The 13,890-nt window shown below is 41.6% G+C and overlaps 1 protein-coding gene across 4 annotated transcripts in view; it reads right to left on the bottom strand.

The window, feature by feature from the left end:
* Window positions 1-13,890, bottom strand: part of LOC140497524 (oxytocin receptor-like) — a 232,729-nt gene that overhangs the window by 199,406 nt on the left and 19,433 nt on the right. The window contains exon 3 of one of the 4 annotated variants that reach the window (XM_072598598.1): window positions 2,722-5,191. The exons of the other annotated variants lie outside the window; for them this stretch is intronic. Coding sequence (XP_072454699.1) covers window positions 4,944-5,191 — 248 coding nt within the window. The 3' untranslated portion in view covers window positions 2,722-4,943. Of the gene's footprint in view, window positions 1-2,721; window positions 5,192-13,890 lie in introns of those variants that run through there. 4 annotated transcript variants of the gene reach the window in all.

The raw sequence follows: 13,890 nt of genomic DNA, 5'->3' as shown, positions 1-13,890 counted from the left end.
AATGCCTTTAGTGAAAGGGAAGAGTTTCACTGCACTGAGTCTAGTCTTGATTCTTGGCAATCTCCACTGACTGCTCTGAGTTCTACACTTTTGGGGTCTGACAGAACAAGCCTAAACCTTCTTCCGTGGCATAGCCTTTCAAGTACTTAATGATAATAGGATCTAATACTCAGAGCTGGAATGAATCTTAGAGGTGTCATAGAACCATAGATTTAGAGATAGAAGGGATCATCTAGCCCAACCACTTTATTTTAAACCCAAAGAAATGGAGATGAAAAGAAATTAAGTGACCTCTCTAGTCATACAGGCAGGAAGTGACAGAAGTAAGATTTGGACCCAGATCCTCAGTTCCAAATCTCGAACTCTCTCCGCTGAATCACATTGCCTCCCTTGTTCTCTCTGAGCTTTCTCTTCTCCAAGCTAAACATCCTCAGTTGCTTCAACCCACCCTTCCAGAGTATGAGCTTGAGGTCGTTTACCATTCTGCCTACCCTCTCCCAGATGAGATCTAGTTTATCACCATCTTTTCCCAAATAGGTTGTCAATGTTAAACACAAAGGTCTAGATGTGGTTTTCTCAGAACAGAATACCAGGGGTCCTCTCACCTCTTTGTTCCTGGAAGCCATGCTACTCTTAATGAAGTTCAAGATACCACTGGCCTTTTCAGGCAGGTTGGATATGGCTTGTTCAATAGGCTTTCATGGGGCAGATCCTGAGTTTAAGATCCCTTAGATTAGCACTCTCTATGACCCAGGCTGAGACAATATGCCTAATCCTACTCAGAATCTTCCCTTTCAGCACAAGGGACTGGGGGGAAGAAGTGACAAGCATGGTGAACTGGAAGAGTAGTCTTATGTTTATCATGTAATCTTGGGTAAGTTGCTACTTCTCTCTGAGCCTGTTTTATCATGTGTAAAATAAGGACACTGGATCAGATGATGTGTGATGGCTACTCCAGCTGTAAATTCTACGATGAGGGTTTGTGGATGACTCACAATCTGGTAGCTTCTTACATTTATATTGATCATAAGTTGTCATTTTAAGAACAACATGCTGTAGTGGAAAAAGTGACAAACCTGGAGTCAAGAAAACCTGAATTTAATGCTGTCTCTGACACTTACTAGTTGTGGAACCCTAAGATACTCACAACCTCTGTGTGCAACAGGTCAGTAATTTCAAAGGCCCTATTTATGAAGCCATAGATCATGCTGACACTGTGAATTCCCACACAAGGTGTGCTCTCCACTTTACAGAATCACAGAGCCAGGCATCTTGATTTCTATCTGGACATTGATGGTTCAGGAGGAGAGAGTGAGGCTGATGACTTTGCTCAACTCTACCTCACTTAAATCCAATTCACACACAAGTCAAGATATCACCTCATGATGTCACTGATTCACTTAGAGAATGAAGGACCAACAAGTAAATCACAAATGAGGCTAGTAATCAAGTAATCTGAGTTCTAACTCACTGAGTCCTAAGTATTAGATTTAGAGATAGAAGTGATCACCCGTTGTATAGAGAAGAAAACTTAGGCACAGAAAAGAAAAACTGTTTGTCCAAGGATACACTTCACTGGTAGTAAGGAGCAGTGAGAGTATTTGAACCCAGGTCACAGAATAACATATGGAGAAGGGACCTAAGAGGCCTTCCAGTCCAAAAGAGGTTAACATATTCCAAATCATTATACCATGCAGCAGTGAGATCTTAAACAAGTAACTTCCCTTTTCCTAACTTCAGATTTCTTATCTATAAAATGTTAAGGGAAAACCCAAACATGCACAGAGGCGATGCTTGATGAATTTGCTGAGCCTTAAATTACTTAATAAGGTTTATTATTGTACAACAAGGGACAGATTTCCATAGCATATGGATATAGATAACCTGCAAGAGACTATAAAGGATGTTCGCATCATCATGTAAACCTTGAATAAGTTGCTTATATTAGCAACAAGCATCAAGCAATCATCCAAATGTTTCCTTAGTGATAAAACACTTTGCTGTGTTGAGACTGATGTTTTTATTAGTTCATGCCATTAGATCTGATAGGGCAATCTGAAGTTAGGAAGACCAATTGACTTTGTTCTCGTTGAATTTAATTACACATATCAGGTTTTACCAGGGACCTTGGAATGTTAAGCAACTATGTCCTAAGGTTCCATATGTCACATTTAACCCTTCTAAAATTAAGGAGGTTGAGCTAGGAGATTTCAAAGGTCCCTTCCTATGTTCTGTGATATCATACAAGTCTGTGGGGATAGACTGAGATACTGAGTGTCTACAGGGGAAGGCCCACTAAACAAAGTCAGAACACTTGTTCTGGACTCCGTTGCTTTGGATTAAACCCTGCCTCCTTGGGTTTCACTTTCCACTTCTTCAAAACGAGGGGCTCAGCCCAGAAGTTCTCTAAGGCCCCTTCCACAAATAACATCGGATGATTCTGCACACCCAGGATCAGAATGTAACCAGTGGCAGGTGTGGTCCCACAAGATAAGATAGGGATACCAGGATTATGAAGTAACTGGAAGGCTTCTAAGGAATATTGTGATCCTGACATACTAGAGAAGAGAGCTGGGAGTGCAGCCAGCTCCCACCCAGGGACACTAAAGCTGAAGCCAACTGGATGACTGAGGCAGCAATTTAGAAAATTCAATACCCCCCACCAAAGCCACCACAAATAATCCCCCTTGCAGGGAGGGAATTAAAAAGAGAGAGAGAACACACATGAGAAAAGTCTTTATTAAGCATCTCATCTGTAAAGCAAATTACAAAAGAAGATTAATCGATATCTTCAGGCAAATATCTTTTAGTAGTACACAGGAATGCCACGTATGCATTTGGTAGGACAGAGGTGATGGCCTCTCATTTAGCATCAAGTGCGGTTTCATGACAAGACAAGAGAAATTTCGAAGCATTTTCAAAAATGTGAATTGCCAAATAAGTCTTCATTTCCCATGTTTATTTCCTGAAATTTCTAACACAAATAGTTTTACTCCTAAATACACTATAATCTAGGCTCTAGCAGAAGCAGATGTTGAAGGAAGCTGAGGACCTTCCTACAACCCAGCCTTCTCATCCTACCCCCAATTCAATGGACTGCCAAAGAGTTCATTAGAAGTAGGTCAGTGGAGATTCCATTGCATTTCACCAGATGCTCAATGCTAATTCCTCATATCCCCATCCCTAGTGGAAGTGAACCCTATTTCATTCCAGCACTCAGACAACTACCCCATTCTGAACAGTCATTGATCAGGAACTTGGCTGTTTACATTCCTTGGATGAGCAGGATGTCACCAACTTAATTCTTCTGACAAGAGCTGTGCCACTGGACCTTTTATTGCTCCATAAGGTCCGCTGAGATTTACCATACCATCTGCCCTGCCACAATGCATTCTGGAACCTTGGCCATTCCCATATGACCTGACGTTGCCCTCTAAGGACTCTTGATCCTTATCATCTACTCTGCTGATGTACCCTAAGAACCCCTGGGCCTTCCATCTTCCCTGCTATATATGTTGCTGCCCATCTTTAGAATATGGGATTCTTTAGTGCAGAGACTGTCTCACTTTACTATTTATATTTTAGCACAGCATTTGGCACATTGATTAATGCTTAATAAATGCTTTTCCATTTCATTTTGGTGGAATTTTCCATTGTTCAGAGAATTAAAATTGAGCCTCATAATTTTAAAATCTATCTATATTTAACATTTCAGTTTTTGTAATAAGATTAATGATAAAATTCAAAACAGGAACTGCACATTCCCTCCAGGGATCTCTCCCTGAAGGAAGACTAGACCCATGTGTGTCTTCTCCAGGAGCAGGAAGCTAGAAAAAGAAAGAATTCTCCTTTCCCAAGCCTTCATCTATTCTACCCCTCATTATCATTATTTTCACCAATGGGGAAACTCTAAGCAAGTGTCTAGGCAAATAAAAGTCTGGAAAGTTAATCTCTTTCAGTAAATCATTTGCAGCCCCAGCTTCCCTATAATTCACTTGTGTTTGGTCAACTCTATAAAGCTGGTCATTTTTTTTACCAAGCTTCTGGCCTGTTTGCCTGTGCCAAATTGTCCATCATGATGATGATTGGTACATTAGCCCAATAATGAGTAACCCCTGGTTGATCAGTACTCCAGAGGCAACTGCTTGCCAAGTCTTTAGAACAGCAGCATCCGATCAGGATTTTTTTTTTCAAACCCTGCTAACAAAGCTCTTAAAAGGTCTATCTCCCATCTTCCCTTATCCTTCTACACATAAGCCCCACCAACAGTGAAGTCCTCATTACAATGCTGGCAAGTAGTCCAGCAATGAAAGACACTATTGCCCCGCATTTGTCCTATATTTACCTCAAACAAGAATGGACCATGCCTACATACATTACCTTTTGGTAGATTTGCCTTTTTCATAAGATCTGTGCTTTCCTTGGTACAGGGGACTCCTTGTAAGGAACCTATACCATATATAGCCTTAAAGAGTTGTCTGGGCCACTGAAAAATGAAGTGACTTGCCCAGAGTCACACAGATAGCATGTGACAGAGGCAGGGCTACATCTTGTCATGACCTCTCTGAGGCCAGCTCTCTCTTTCTCTCTCTCCACTATCGCACGCTGCCTTCCATCTCAACAGAGAATAAACTCAGGTCCATAGAATCCATCCTCTGATCAGGAGTAAGGAGTAAGGTAGCCATGAGTACTTCATGGCAGGACAGCTTGCCAGAAAGCCCAGAAGATTGAGTGGTCAGTATATAGGAAGTGATACATAGAATGCCCACAGGGGATGATCACTGATTATGGGCCAGAGTTATATCTATATACAGAAGCTATGCTCACTTATACAAATACATATATACATATATTCCTACAAAGACACCCATGTTGGGTCAGAAATTTCCTGCAAACACACAGTTAAGCCCAGTGACCTTGGACTCCTAGGCCTGGGTCCTGCTTCACTCCCCAGCTGGCTGGGTAGAGCTCTTCAGGCTGGAGCTCTTATGGCTCAGGACAAAGGTGGAAGAATTACTTTTTTTGCTGCCACTGGTCTCACCCCCTGAGTTGGTCTTCAGGTAACTTGCGGAACAGCAGAGGAAACGGTGCACCAGGTCATGAAAGAGGTGGCCTGTAAACAGCATGTAGATCCAGGGGTTGCAACAGCTGTTAAGGCTTGCCAGGAGCATGGAAATGATGAACAGAGAAGCTGCAGGAAGGGTGAGAGTAAGATCAAAGCATTAAAAGGACATCAAGTCAATGTGGCAGCAGGCTGAACCAGCCTGAGGGAAGCAAAAGCATGTGGTAGGGGTCGGAGGGCACCAGCTCTAGCACTCTCCTGTCTTCCTATCTGTGCCCCTCAAGCTGTTCTTGACACCTTCTGTTCCCACTCGCCCAAGACATCCCCCCTTCAGCACCCAAGCAAGGCTCTAATACTGCCAAAGTAATCATAATTAGGCATAAATCCATCACTCTCACATTAAGGAATACTCAGTTTTACTCAATATTGTCTCTAAAATGAAGGAAGAAAAGAAGGAAGGAAGGAAGGAAAGAAGAAAGGAAGGAAGGAAGGAAGGAAGGAAGGAAGGAAGGAAGGAAGGAAGGAAGGAAGGAAGGAAGGAAGGAAGGAAGGGAGGGAGGGAGGGAGGGAGGAAGGGAGGGAGGGAGGGAGGGAGGGAGGGAGGAAGGAAGGGAGGAAGGAAGGAAGGAAGGAAGGAAGGGAGGGAGGGAGGGAGGGAGGGAGGGAGGGAGGAAGGAAGGGAGGAAGGAAGGAAGGAAGGAAGGAAGGAAGGAAGGAAGGGAGGGAGGGAGGGAGGGAGGGAGGGAGGGAGGGAGGAAGGAAGGAAGGAATAACCACCTCAGCCAAGCATTTAATTATTTTCACAATCTGATTCCCACCTATGTTTCCAGGTTTATTTTAATAAGCAAAGAAAATATTGGCCTACTTTTCCCCTTTTCTTTTTTCTAAAAAAAAAGCAGCAGCTTCCCATCCTAGAAAGTAAGTTACCTTTGAGAAGAATGACAGGACCATAGTAGGATTCAGAACTGAAAATGAGCTTAGCGAGCCCCACATACCTCATCTTAAAGATAACGAAATCTAGACCAAGATAAGGCAAAGGACGTATACAAGGTCTCACAGACTACAAGAAGCAAAACCAGGATTAAAACTCAGGTTCTGTGATTCTAAATCCAGCATTCTTTCCACTATACCAAAGTCCTGTAATGTCTGACCAGAAAGAAATGTTAGAAGTTAACTGTTCAATCAGTCAGTCAGAATTCATGAAGTACTTTCTCTATTCTAATCTATATTCTTTCTACATTTCACTGGATGTTGGGAAGATAGAGACAAAAATGAAACAATCCCTGCCCTCAAGGAGCTCACATTCTATCTATGGAAACTATAAATACGTACATACATACACATTATATATATAAAATTACATACAATGTACATACAAAGTCACTTTTTCAGAGAGGAGCACTGAGCACAACATTTATACTTATAATCATGTAGAATATGTATACAAAATTACTCTTTCAAAGGATAGGAGCACTCAATACAACCTCCATACTTATAATTATGTAGAATACATATACAAAGTTACTCTTTTTTAATTTTATGAAATTTATTTTCAGTTCTCAACATTCACTTCCACAAGAATTTGAATTCAAAATTTTCTCCCCATCTCTCCCCACCTCACCACCCCAGGATAGCATGGACCCAAACCACCCATTTCATAAGAGTTATATTGCAAAAGACTAACCACATTTCCCTCTGTCCTATCCTGCCCTTCATTTATTCCATTCTCTCCCTTGACCTGTCCTCCCACAATAGTGTTTGCTTCTGATTATCTCTTTCCCCAATTTGCTGTCCCTTCTAATACCTTCCCTCTCCTATCCTCTTCTCCCTTGCCTTTCTGCAGGGTAAAATAGATCTCCATATCTAACTGAGTGTGTGTTATTTCTTCCTTAAACCAAATCCCAGGAGAGTAAGGCTCACTTATTTCCTTTCATCTCCCCTTCCTTTCCCTCCATTTTAAAAGCTCTTTCTTCCTTCTTTTGTGTGAGATGATTTGCTACATTCTACCTCTCCCCTTCTCTTACTCCTAGTACATTCCACTCAAGAGTAAATTTTATTTTTTTAGGTATTTTCCCTTCATATTCAGCTCAGCCTATACCCTTTGTCTATATCTATGTCTATATCTATCTCTATCTATCTATATATGTGTGTCTATATATACATATACACATGCACATACACCCATGTACCTATACAAACCTATACATACATACATATCCATATATACATATACATATGTATGTGTGTATGTATGTACATATGTATGTGTGTGTGTGTATTCCCTCTAACAACCCTAAAACTGAAAAAGGTCTCGTGAGTCACAAATAACAGCTTTCCATGTAGGAATGTAAACACTTCAACTCTGACGAGTTCCTTAAGTTTTCTCTTTCCTGTTTACCTTTTCCTGTTTCTCTTGATTCTTGTATTTGAAAGGGAAATTTTCTATTCAGCTCTGCTCTTTTCAACAAGAATGCTTGGCAGTCCTCTATTTCATTGAAATTTCATTTTTTCCTCTGAACTATTATACTCAGTTTTGCTGTTTTTTCTTGGTTTTTATCCTATCTCCTTTGACCTCTGGAATTCCATGCCCTTCAATCCTTTAGTGTAGAAGCTGTTAAATCCTGTGTTATACTGATTGTATTTCCACAATACTCTAATTGTTTCTTTCTGGCTGCTTGTAATATTTTCTCCTTGACCTGTGAACTCTGTAATTTGGCTACAATATTCCTAGGAGTTTTCCTTTTGGAATCTCTTTCAGGAGGAGATTGGCAAATTCTTTCCATTTCTATTTTACCCTCTGGTTCTAGAATATTAGGGCAGTTTTCCTTGATAATTTCTTGGAAGATGATGTCTAGGCTTTCTTTTTTTCATCATGGTTTTCAGGTGGACCAGTAATTTTTAAATTATCTCTCCTGGATCTATTTTCCAGGCCAGTTGTTTTTCCATTGAGATATTTCACATCATCTTCTATTTTTCATTCTTTTGGTTTTGTTTTATAATTTCTTGATTTTTCATAAAGTCTTTAGCTTCCATTTGTTCCATTCTAATTTTTAAAGAACTATTTTCTTCAGTGAGTTTTTGAACCTCCTTTTCCATTTGACCAATTCTGCCTTTTAAAGCATTCTTCTCTTCATTGATTTTTGGAACCTCTTTTGCCATTTGGGTTAGTCTATTTTTAAAGGTGTTATTTTCTTCAGCATTTTTTTGGGTCTCCTTTAGTAAGCTGTTGACTCACTTTTCATGATTTTCTTGCATCGCTCTCATTTCTCTTCCCAATTTTTCCTCCACCTCTCTTACTTGATTTTCAAAATCCTTTTTGAGCTCTTCCATGGCCTGAGATGACTACATATTTTTGTTTTGGTGGTTTTAGATGCAGAAGCCTTGACTTTTATATCATCCTCTGATGGTATGCATTGTTCCTCCTCATCCAAAAGGACGGAAGAAAATACCTTTTCATCAAGAAAGTAACCTTCTATAGTCTTACTTTTTTCCATTTTTGGAGCATTTTCCCAACCAGTTACTTGACTTTTGAGTCCTTTGTCAAAAGTGGAGGGTATACTACCCTAGGTTTCAGGTGTATTGTGCATCTGTTCTCTGAGATATCTCTAGGGACCTGTAGGTTCTCAGTTCCTCCAAGGTGGAACAATCAAGAGGAGTGTACTCCTCTCCTGGCCTGTGCTCTTGTCTGTGAGCAACAACAAGCTCTCTTTTCTGCCCTGGAACTGCAAGTAGGGTTCCCTCTCCACTACCACCACCAGCTCCACCATGCCAGTGCCAGTGCTCCTCCTCATCCCAGGACTGCCACTCAGGACTGAGACCCAGATCAGCCACTAGATTCCTCTAGGGTCTTTAGGCAGAGTGCTCCAAAAGCAGATGCTGTTGCAGCAGTGGCTGTCATTGCCTTAGGGCTGGGGCTGTGGCCAGACCATGCACCCCTCTCACCTGGTGAAAGAGCTTTCTTACTGACCTCTGGAGGTCTTTGGCATTTGTGGGTTGAGAAATCTGGGAACCACAGCAGCTACCCATGATTCTGAGCCCTAAAGCCTACTCCAGTTCTGTCCTTGCTGCATGACCCAGGCTGGGCTGGACTCCACTCCGAACCTGGTGCAATCGACCTTTCCTGTTAGCTTTCCAGGCTGTCTTGGGCTGGAAATCTGTTTCATTCCTTCATTTTGTAGTTTCTGCTATTCTAGAATTTGTTTAGAGTCATTTTTATAGGTATTTTATGGGCTATGAGGGGAGAGCTTCTACAGGTGCATCCTTCTACTCAGCAACCTTGGCTCTGCCCTGCAAAGTTATTTAAATGAGGGAAACATTCAATTGGGAAGATCAGGAAAAGTGTCAAGTAGAAGGTGACACATCAACTAAGCTTTGGAGGAAGTAAAATATCCTACAATGTGGAGATAAAGAAGGAATGCATTCCAGGCTGGAGTTGGGGTGGATGGGAGGGTGAGAATCTAACTACTGAATATGATAGTAAAGGAAATTAGAGGCAAAAGAAGGAAAGTGATTTGCTTAATGTCACCCTTCAATTAATTAGAAACTAGGGGACTAGTTCTTCAAATTCTCATTGGACCAGCCATTACACTTGGCTGCAATGTTTCTCAGTCCCATGATTTTATCAGCATGAGGTCTCCTTCCATTGATACAGATCATGACCCCAGATGGACAACTTAATGAAGAGTCTTCAAGAGTTGCTCTGGCCAAGAAAGCTGCCACTCTGTGGCCAGACTGGTGATGAATTATTTCAACAAGCAATGATTCTAGAGTCATAGCACTTGGGTTCAAATCTCACCTCTGACATTATCTTCTTGAGAAATTCATGAAACTCCTTCCCAGTGTCTGTTCTTTCATCTTCAAAATTAGGGGAAGTTGTATTAGATTTCTTCTGAGGTCCCTTTCAAATTTAGATCTGTAATCCTATGGTCCAAAGGAGATATCTGAGTTAATGGTTTTAGGCCTCAGTTTCCCCATCTGTCAAATGAAAGGTTTTGACCAGATGACTTCTTAGGTTCACTCTACTTTTACATCTATGACTGTATCAATAAGACTTTACAGTTAAGGCTACCAGATGGGGCTATTAAATTTGCTGTGGTTGTTTGGTTGGTTTTTCCCTGGCAACAAGAACCAGAACCCTATAAGAGCTGTGGACACTAGCACCTAACTCAGTTACTTTCACCATTTAGCCCACAGCTAGCTCTACTCAAGAGAAATCACCATAACTGCAGAAGGGCTGCCTCTCCCAGACTGGGATGAATTACTAAATTTGTTCAGAGTTGAGGGAGCCCTTGGAAGCTATGTCTGTTGGCCCAAATATGGCCCTACAGGGAGACTGTCTAGGTAGAAATGTCCATGTGTTCCCAGAAGAATGTACTTGATTAAATACCTCCATCATTACTGATGCCCTCAGAAATATTCATAAACCTTCTTAGCTTCTCAGATCAGCAAAAAAATTTCCTAAAAGGATTGAGCAGATGGAAAAAGATGGGCTTTCTTTGGAGAAGGGGAGAGGAGGATTACCAGCACAGATCTGGTTAAACAAAAGATGAATATTGAATGAAAATTCAGTTGATTTATGCTAAACTGGCTCAATGCATCAGTCCCTGTGCAAATTTTCCCTTTCCCAAGAGTTCCCAGTTCTTAGCCTACATCTGAAATTGTAGATTTTAACAAAGAAACTGTTCAGACCAATTCAAGCAGAGGGGCGTTACCATCTCTCTCCAAAGTTTCCCTCTCTTCTCTCATCCATCTCTCCAAATCCTGCCTATCTGTCAAGGCCCAAATCAATTCCAACCTTTTTTGTGAAGCTTTCTCTGAACATCTGAATCCTCACTGATCTATCTTTCCTCCAAACCCTCAGTTACAAATTCTGAGGTGGAAGGGGCCTCAGAAGGAGTCCAACTTATTTTACAGAAGAGAAAAGTAAGGGCCACAAAAAGAAAGAGACTTACTCAAGATCATACAGTTAGTAAGCTTCAGAGGCAGGTTTTGAACTCAGGTCTTCCGACTTTCAAGCCAGTGCTCTTTCTATTGAATCATGATTCTCCTGTATCTCTGAGTGTGTGCCACACTAGTACGTATTTAATTAGATACTGTCTTAGGTGACTTAATAATAATCCCTTATAGCGTATTATAATGAAAATGAGTAATTGCTGTTCAGTTGTTTCAGTCATTCCCGACTTTGTGATTCCATCCAGAGTATCATGGCAAGACATCTTGACAAAGATTCTGGAATGGTTCGCCATTTCTTTCTTACAGAGAAGGAACTAAAGCAAACAACATTGACTTGCCCAGAGACACACAAATATTGTGTCTGAAGCCAGATTTGAATTTGGTTCTTCCTGACTCCAGGACCAGAGCTCTATTCACTCTACCATCTACTTGACCATAATAACCCCTTATATAGCATCATAATAAAATCAAGCAATTATATTGTTCTTAACAGTTTGCAAAATATGTACTTGAATATATGTACATATGTATGTAAATATAATTTAGACACCACAATTGTGGCTTGTTTCTCAAACTAGACACTCTATCTCTCAATGCTAGGCATTTTCACTTTCTAATTCTCAAGTCTAGAACAGCCTCCTTCATCTCCACCTCCTGAACTGCAGGTCCTATGTCCTCTCCCTACTTGATGAACTCCAATGGTTCCCTATCACCACCAGCATCAAATGTCAAATCTTCTGTTTGGTGTTCAAAGCCCTTCCGAACCTGCCCCACCCACCACCAACCTTCCCGCTTCTTATACTTACACCTATACAACTCTGGATACTGTGACCTCCTGGCTGTTTCTTGAACAAGAAACTATGCCTGTCAAGTCTCAGCATCACCTCTGGCTGGACCCTGGGCCTGGAATGGTCTTTCTCCTCCTCTCTACCTCTCAGCTCCCCTGACTTCCTGTCAATCCAGGTAAAATCCCCCCCCCCTTCCTGCTCCTCCTTGAGGCTGTGCCTTTCCTCTTTTAATTTTCCCCTACTTTATTCTTTTCATACAGCTCGCATGCACACTGTCCCCACATCAAACTGAAAGCTCCTTGAGAACAGGAACTGCCTTCCTTTGTATCCCCAGCTCTGGCATATAACAGGTGCTTACTGCTTGTGGAGTGACTGACTGATTGACTGAAAGAGCTGGTTTTAGAGTCAGAGGATATGAATTAAAATCTTACCTCCAATGCTTACAAGCTGTGTGACCGTGGGTAAAGTCATGTGTTGTCCCTGTACCTCAGAGAGGATTGAACCAGATGGCCTCTCAGGTCCCTCTAGAACTCTGAGCTCATTAACCTGGTGATGTAGATGCTTTTTTCAGTCTCACCTATCACAAATATCATCTGTGTAAGTGCTCCCAGGTGAGCAAAGTCTCTCTCCCAACAGAGATCAGCAATGGTTCTGCAATCTTGAACCTTAGAGAGCTGTCTGAGCTACTGAGACACTAATAGACTTACCTAGAATCACACAATTATTAAGTATCAGAGGTGAAATTTTAACTCATCTTCCTGCCCATAAGACCAGCTATTTATGTCCTACACCAGGCTGCCTCTCATGTTTAATATGCCTAAGGCTTATCTCTACAATTAAGGTACAAGTTTCTTGAGGGCAGACACCATGTCCTGAGCTTTTCTCTATACCTGGGTAGGGCAGAGCTGTCCAGCAGTGACTGGACACAGGGCAGATACTCAGCAAATCTTTGTAGGTTAGTTGATTGAGTTAATTCAGAGGGAATATTCGGTAGAGAAACAACAGAACCATGAATGTGTAGACATATCCTATGCCCTATGTTTCATTCTCCCTGTCAATGATCATTAGCAACAGAGGGCTCACGGATGAGAAAGGGGAAGTGGGAAGTTGTGATACCAAGTGAAGTCAACAACATAGAGGGACCAGTACTCAAGGTTCCATAATGATGCTGAAACTAGGACTGAGATCTCCTGATGAGGAGGGACCAGAACCTAAGATTCCATAATAACATTGAATCAGTGGCAAAGGCAAAAGGCAGAAGATTGAAATCCCCTAACATGGTTGGGGACTATAGCATCTCCAAGACCCTCCCAGTTAGCAGACAAATACCTCCAAGGACAATAGAGGAGGTCATTTTTAAAGAAGATAACACCTTAGTACAAATGAAAATATCGTGTCACATAGAAGGACCCTGAAGGAACTGGATACAGGATCATAAACTTTAAATGGAGAGGGGTGGGGCCAGAATTTTGGGAAAGCACTGGTCAAGGAAAGTGTGGCTGGGGGACGGGGGCAGGGGGCAAGGGTGGGGGGCAGCCAACTCCCGGAAGGAGAACAATGATGGAGGAAAGGGGCAGAGAAAGTGGTGACCCCAGGTGATGTAGTTTGTTTTACAACATTACCCATATCCTGCCCCAGAAAATTAAAACATCTTCACTTTCCATGATTGAGAATGGGTTCACAGGAGTAATTATGGATAAATCTTATCTTAGACTGTAGAACAAAACTGAGTCAAATACGCTCTCCCTTCTTCAATTCTTCTTTGAAGCCTGTTTGTGCCCCTGATCACTGAAGGCCCAAATTAGCCAGGAACAGCTGACTGGCAGCTAGCCACATGCCTGTCTAGGTGTGGCCAGCCCCGTGGTCATACCCAGTACAGAGATATATGGACTACTTCATCTGAACCAAAAAGCTCAATTCAAAAATACTGTACTCCTACCCACATTTTCTAGAATAGTAGTGCTATAGTGCCTTTTCTCTCCTTCTCTGCTCAAAATTCTTTGATGAATCCCTATTGCAATCCAAACGATATCTGAACTTGTTAATAATAGCTAGCATTTACATAGATTTTTAAGATTTATACAACAC

Source organism: Notamacropus eugenii, chromosome 3 (genome assembly GCF_028372415.1).
Source record: "Notamacropus eugenii isolate mMacEug1 chromosome 3, mMacEug1.pri_v2, whole genome shotgun sequence".
Taxonomy (NCBI): Eukaryota; Metazoa; Chordata; class Mammalia; order Diprotodontia; family Macropodidae; genus Notamacropus; species Notamacropus eugenii.
This window is presented reverse-complemented; position numbering and strand designations above follow the sequence as displayed.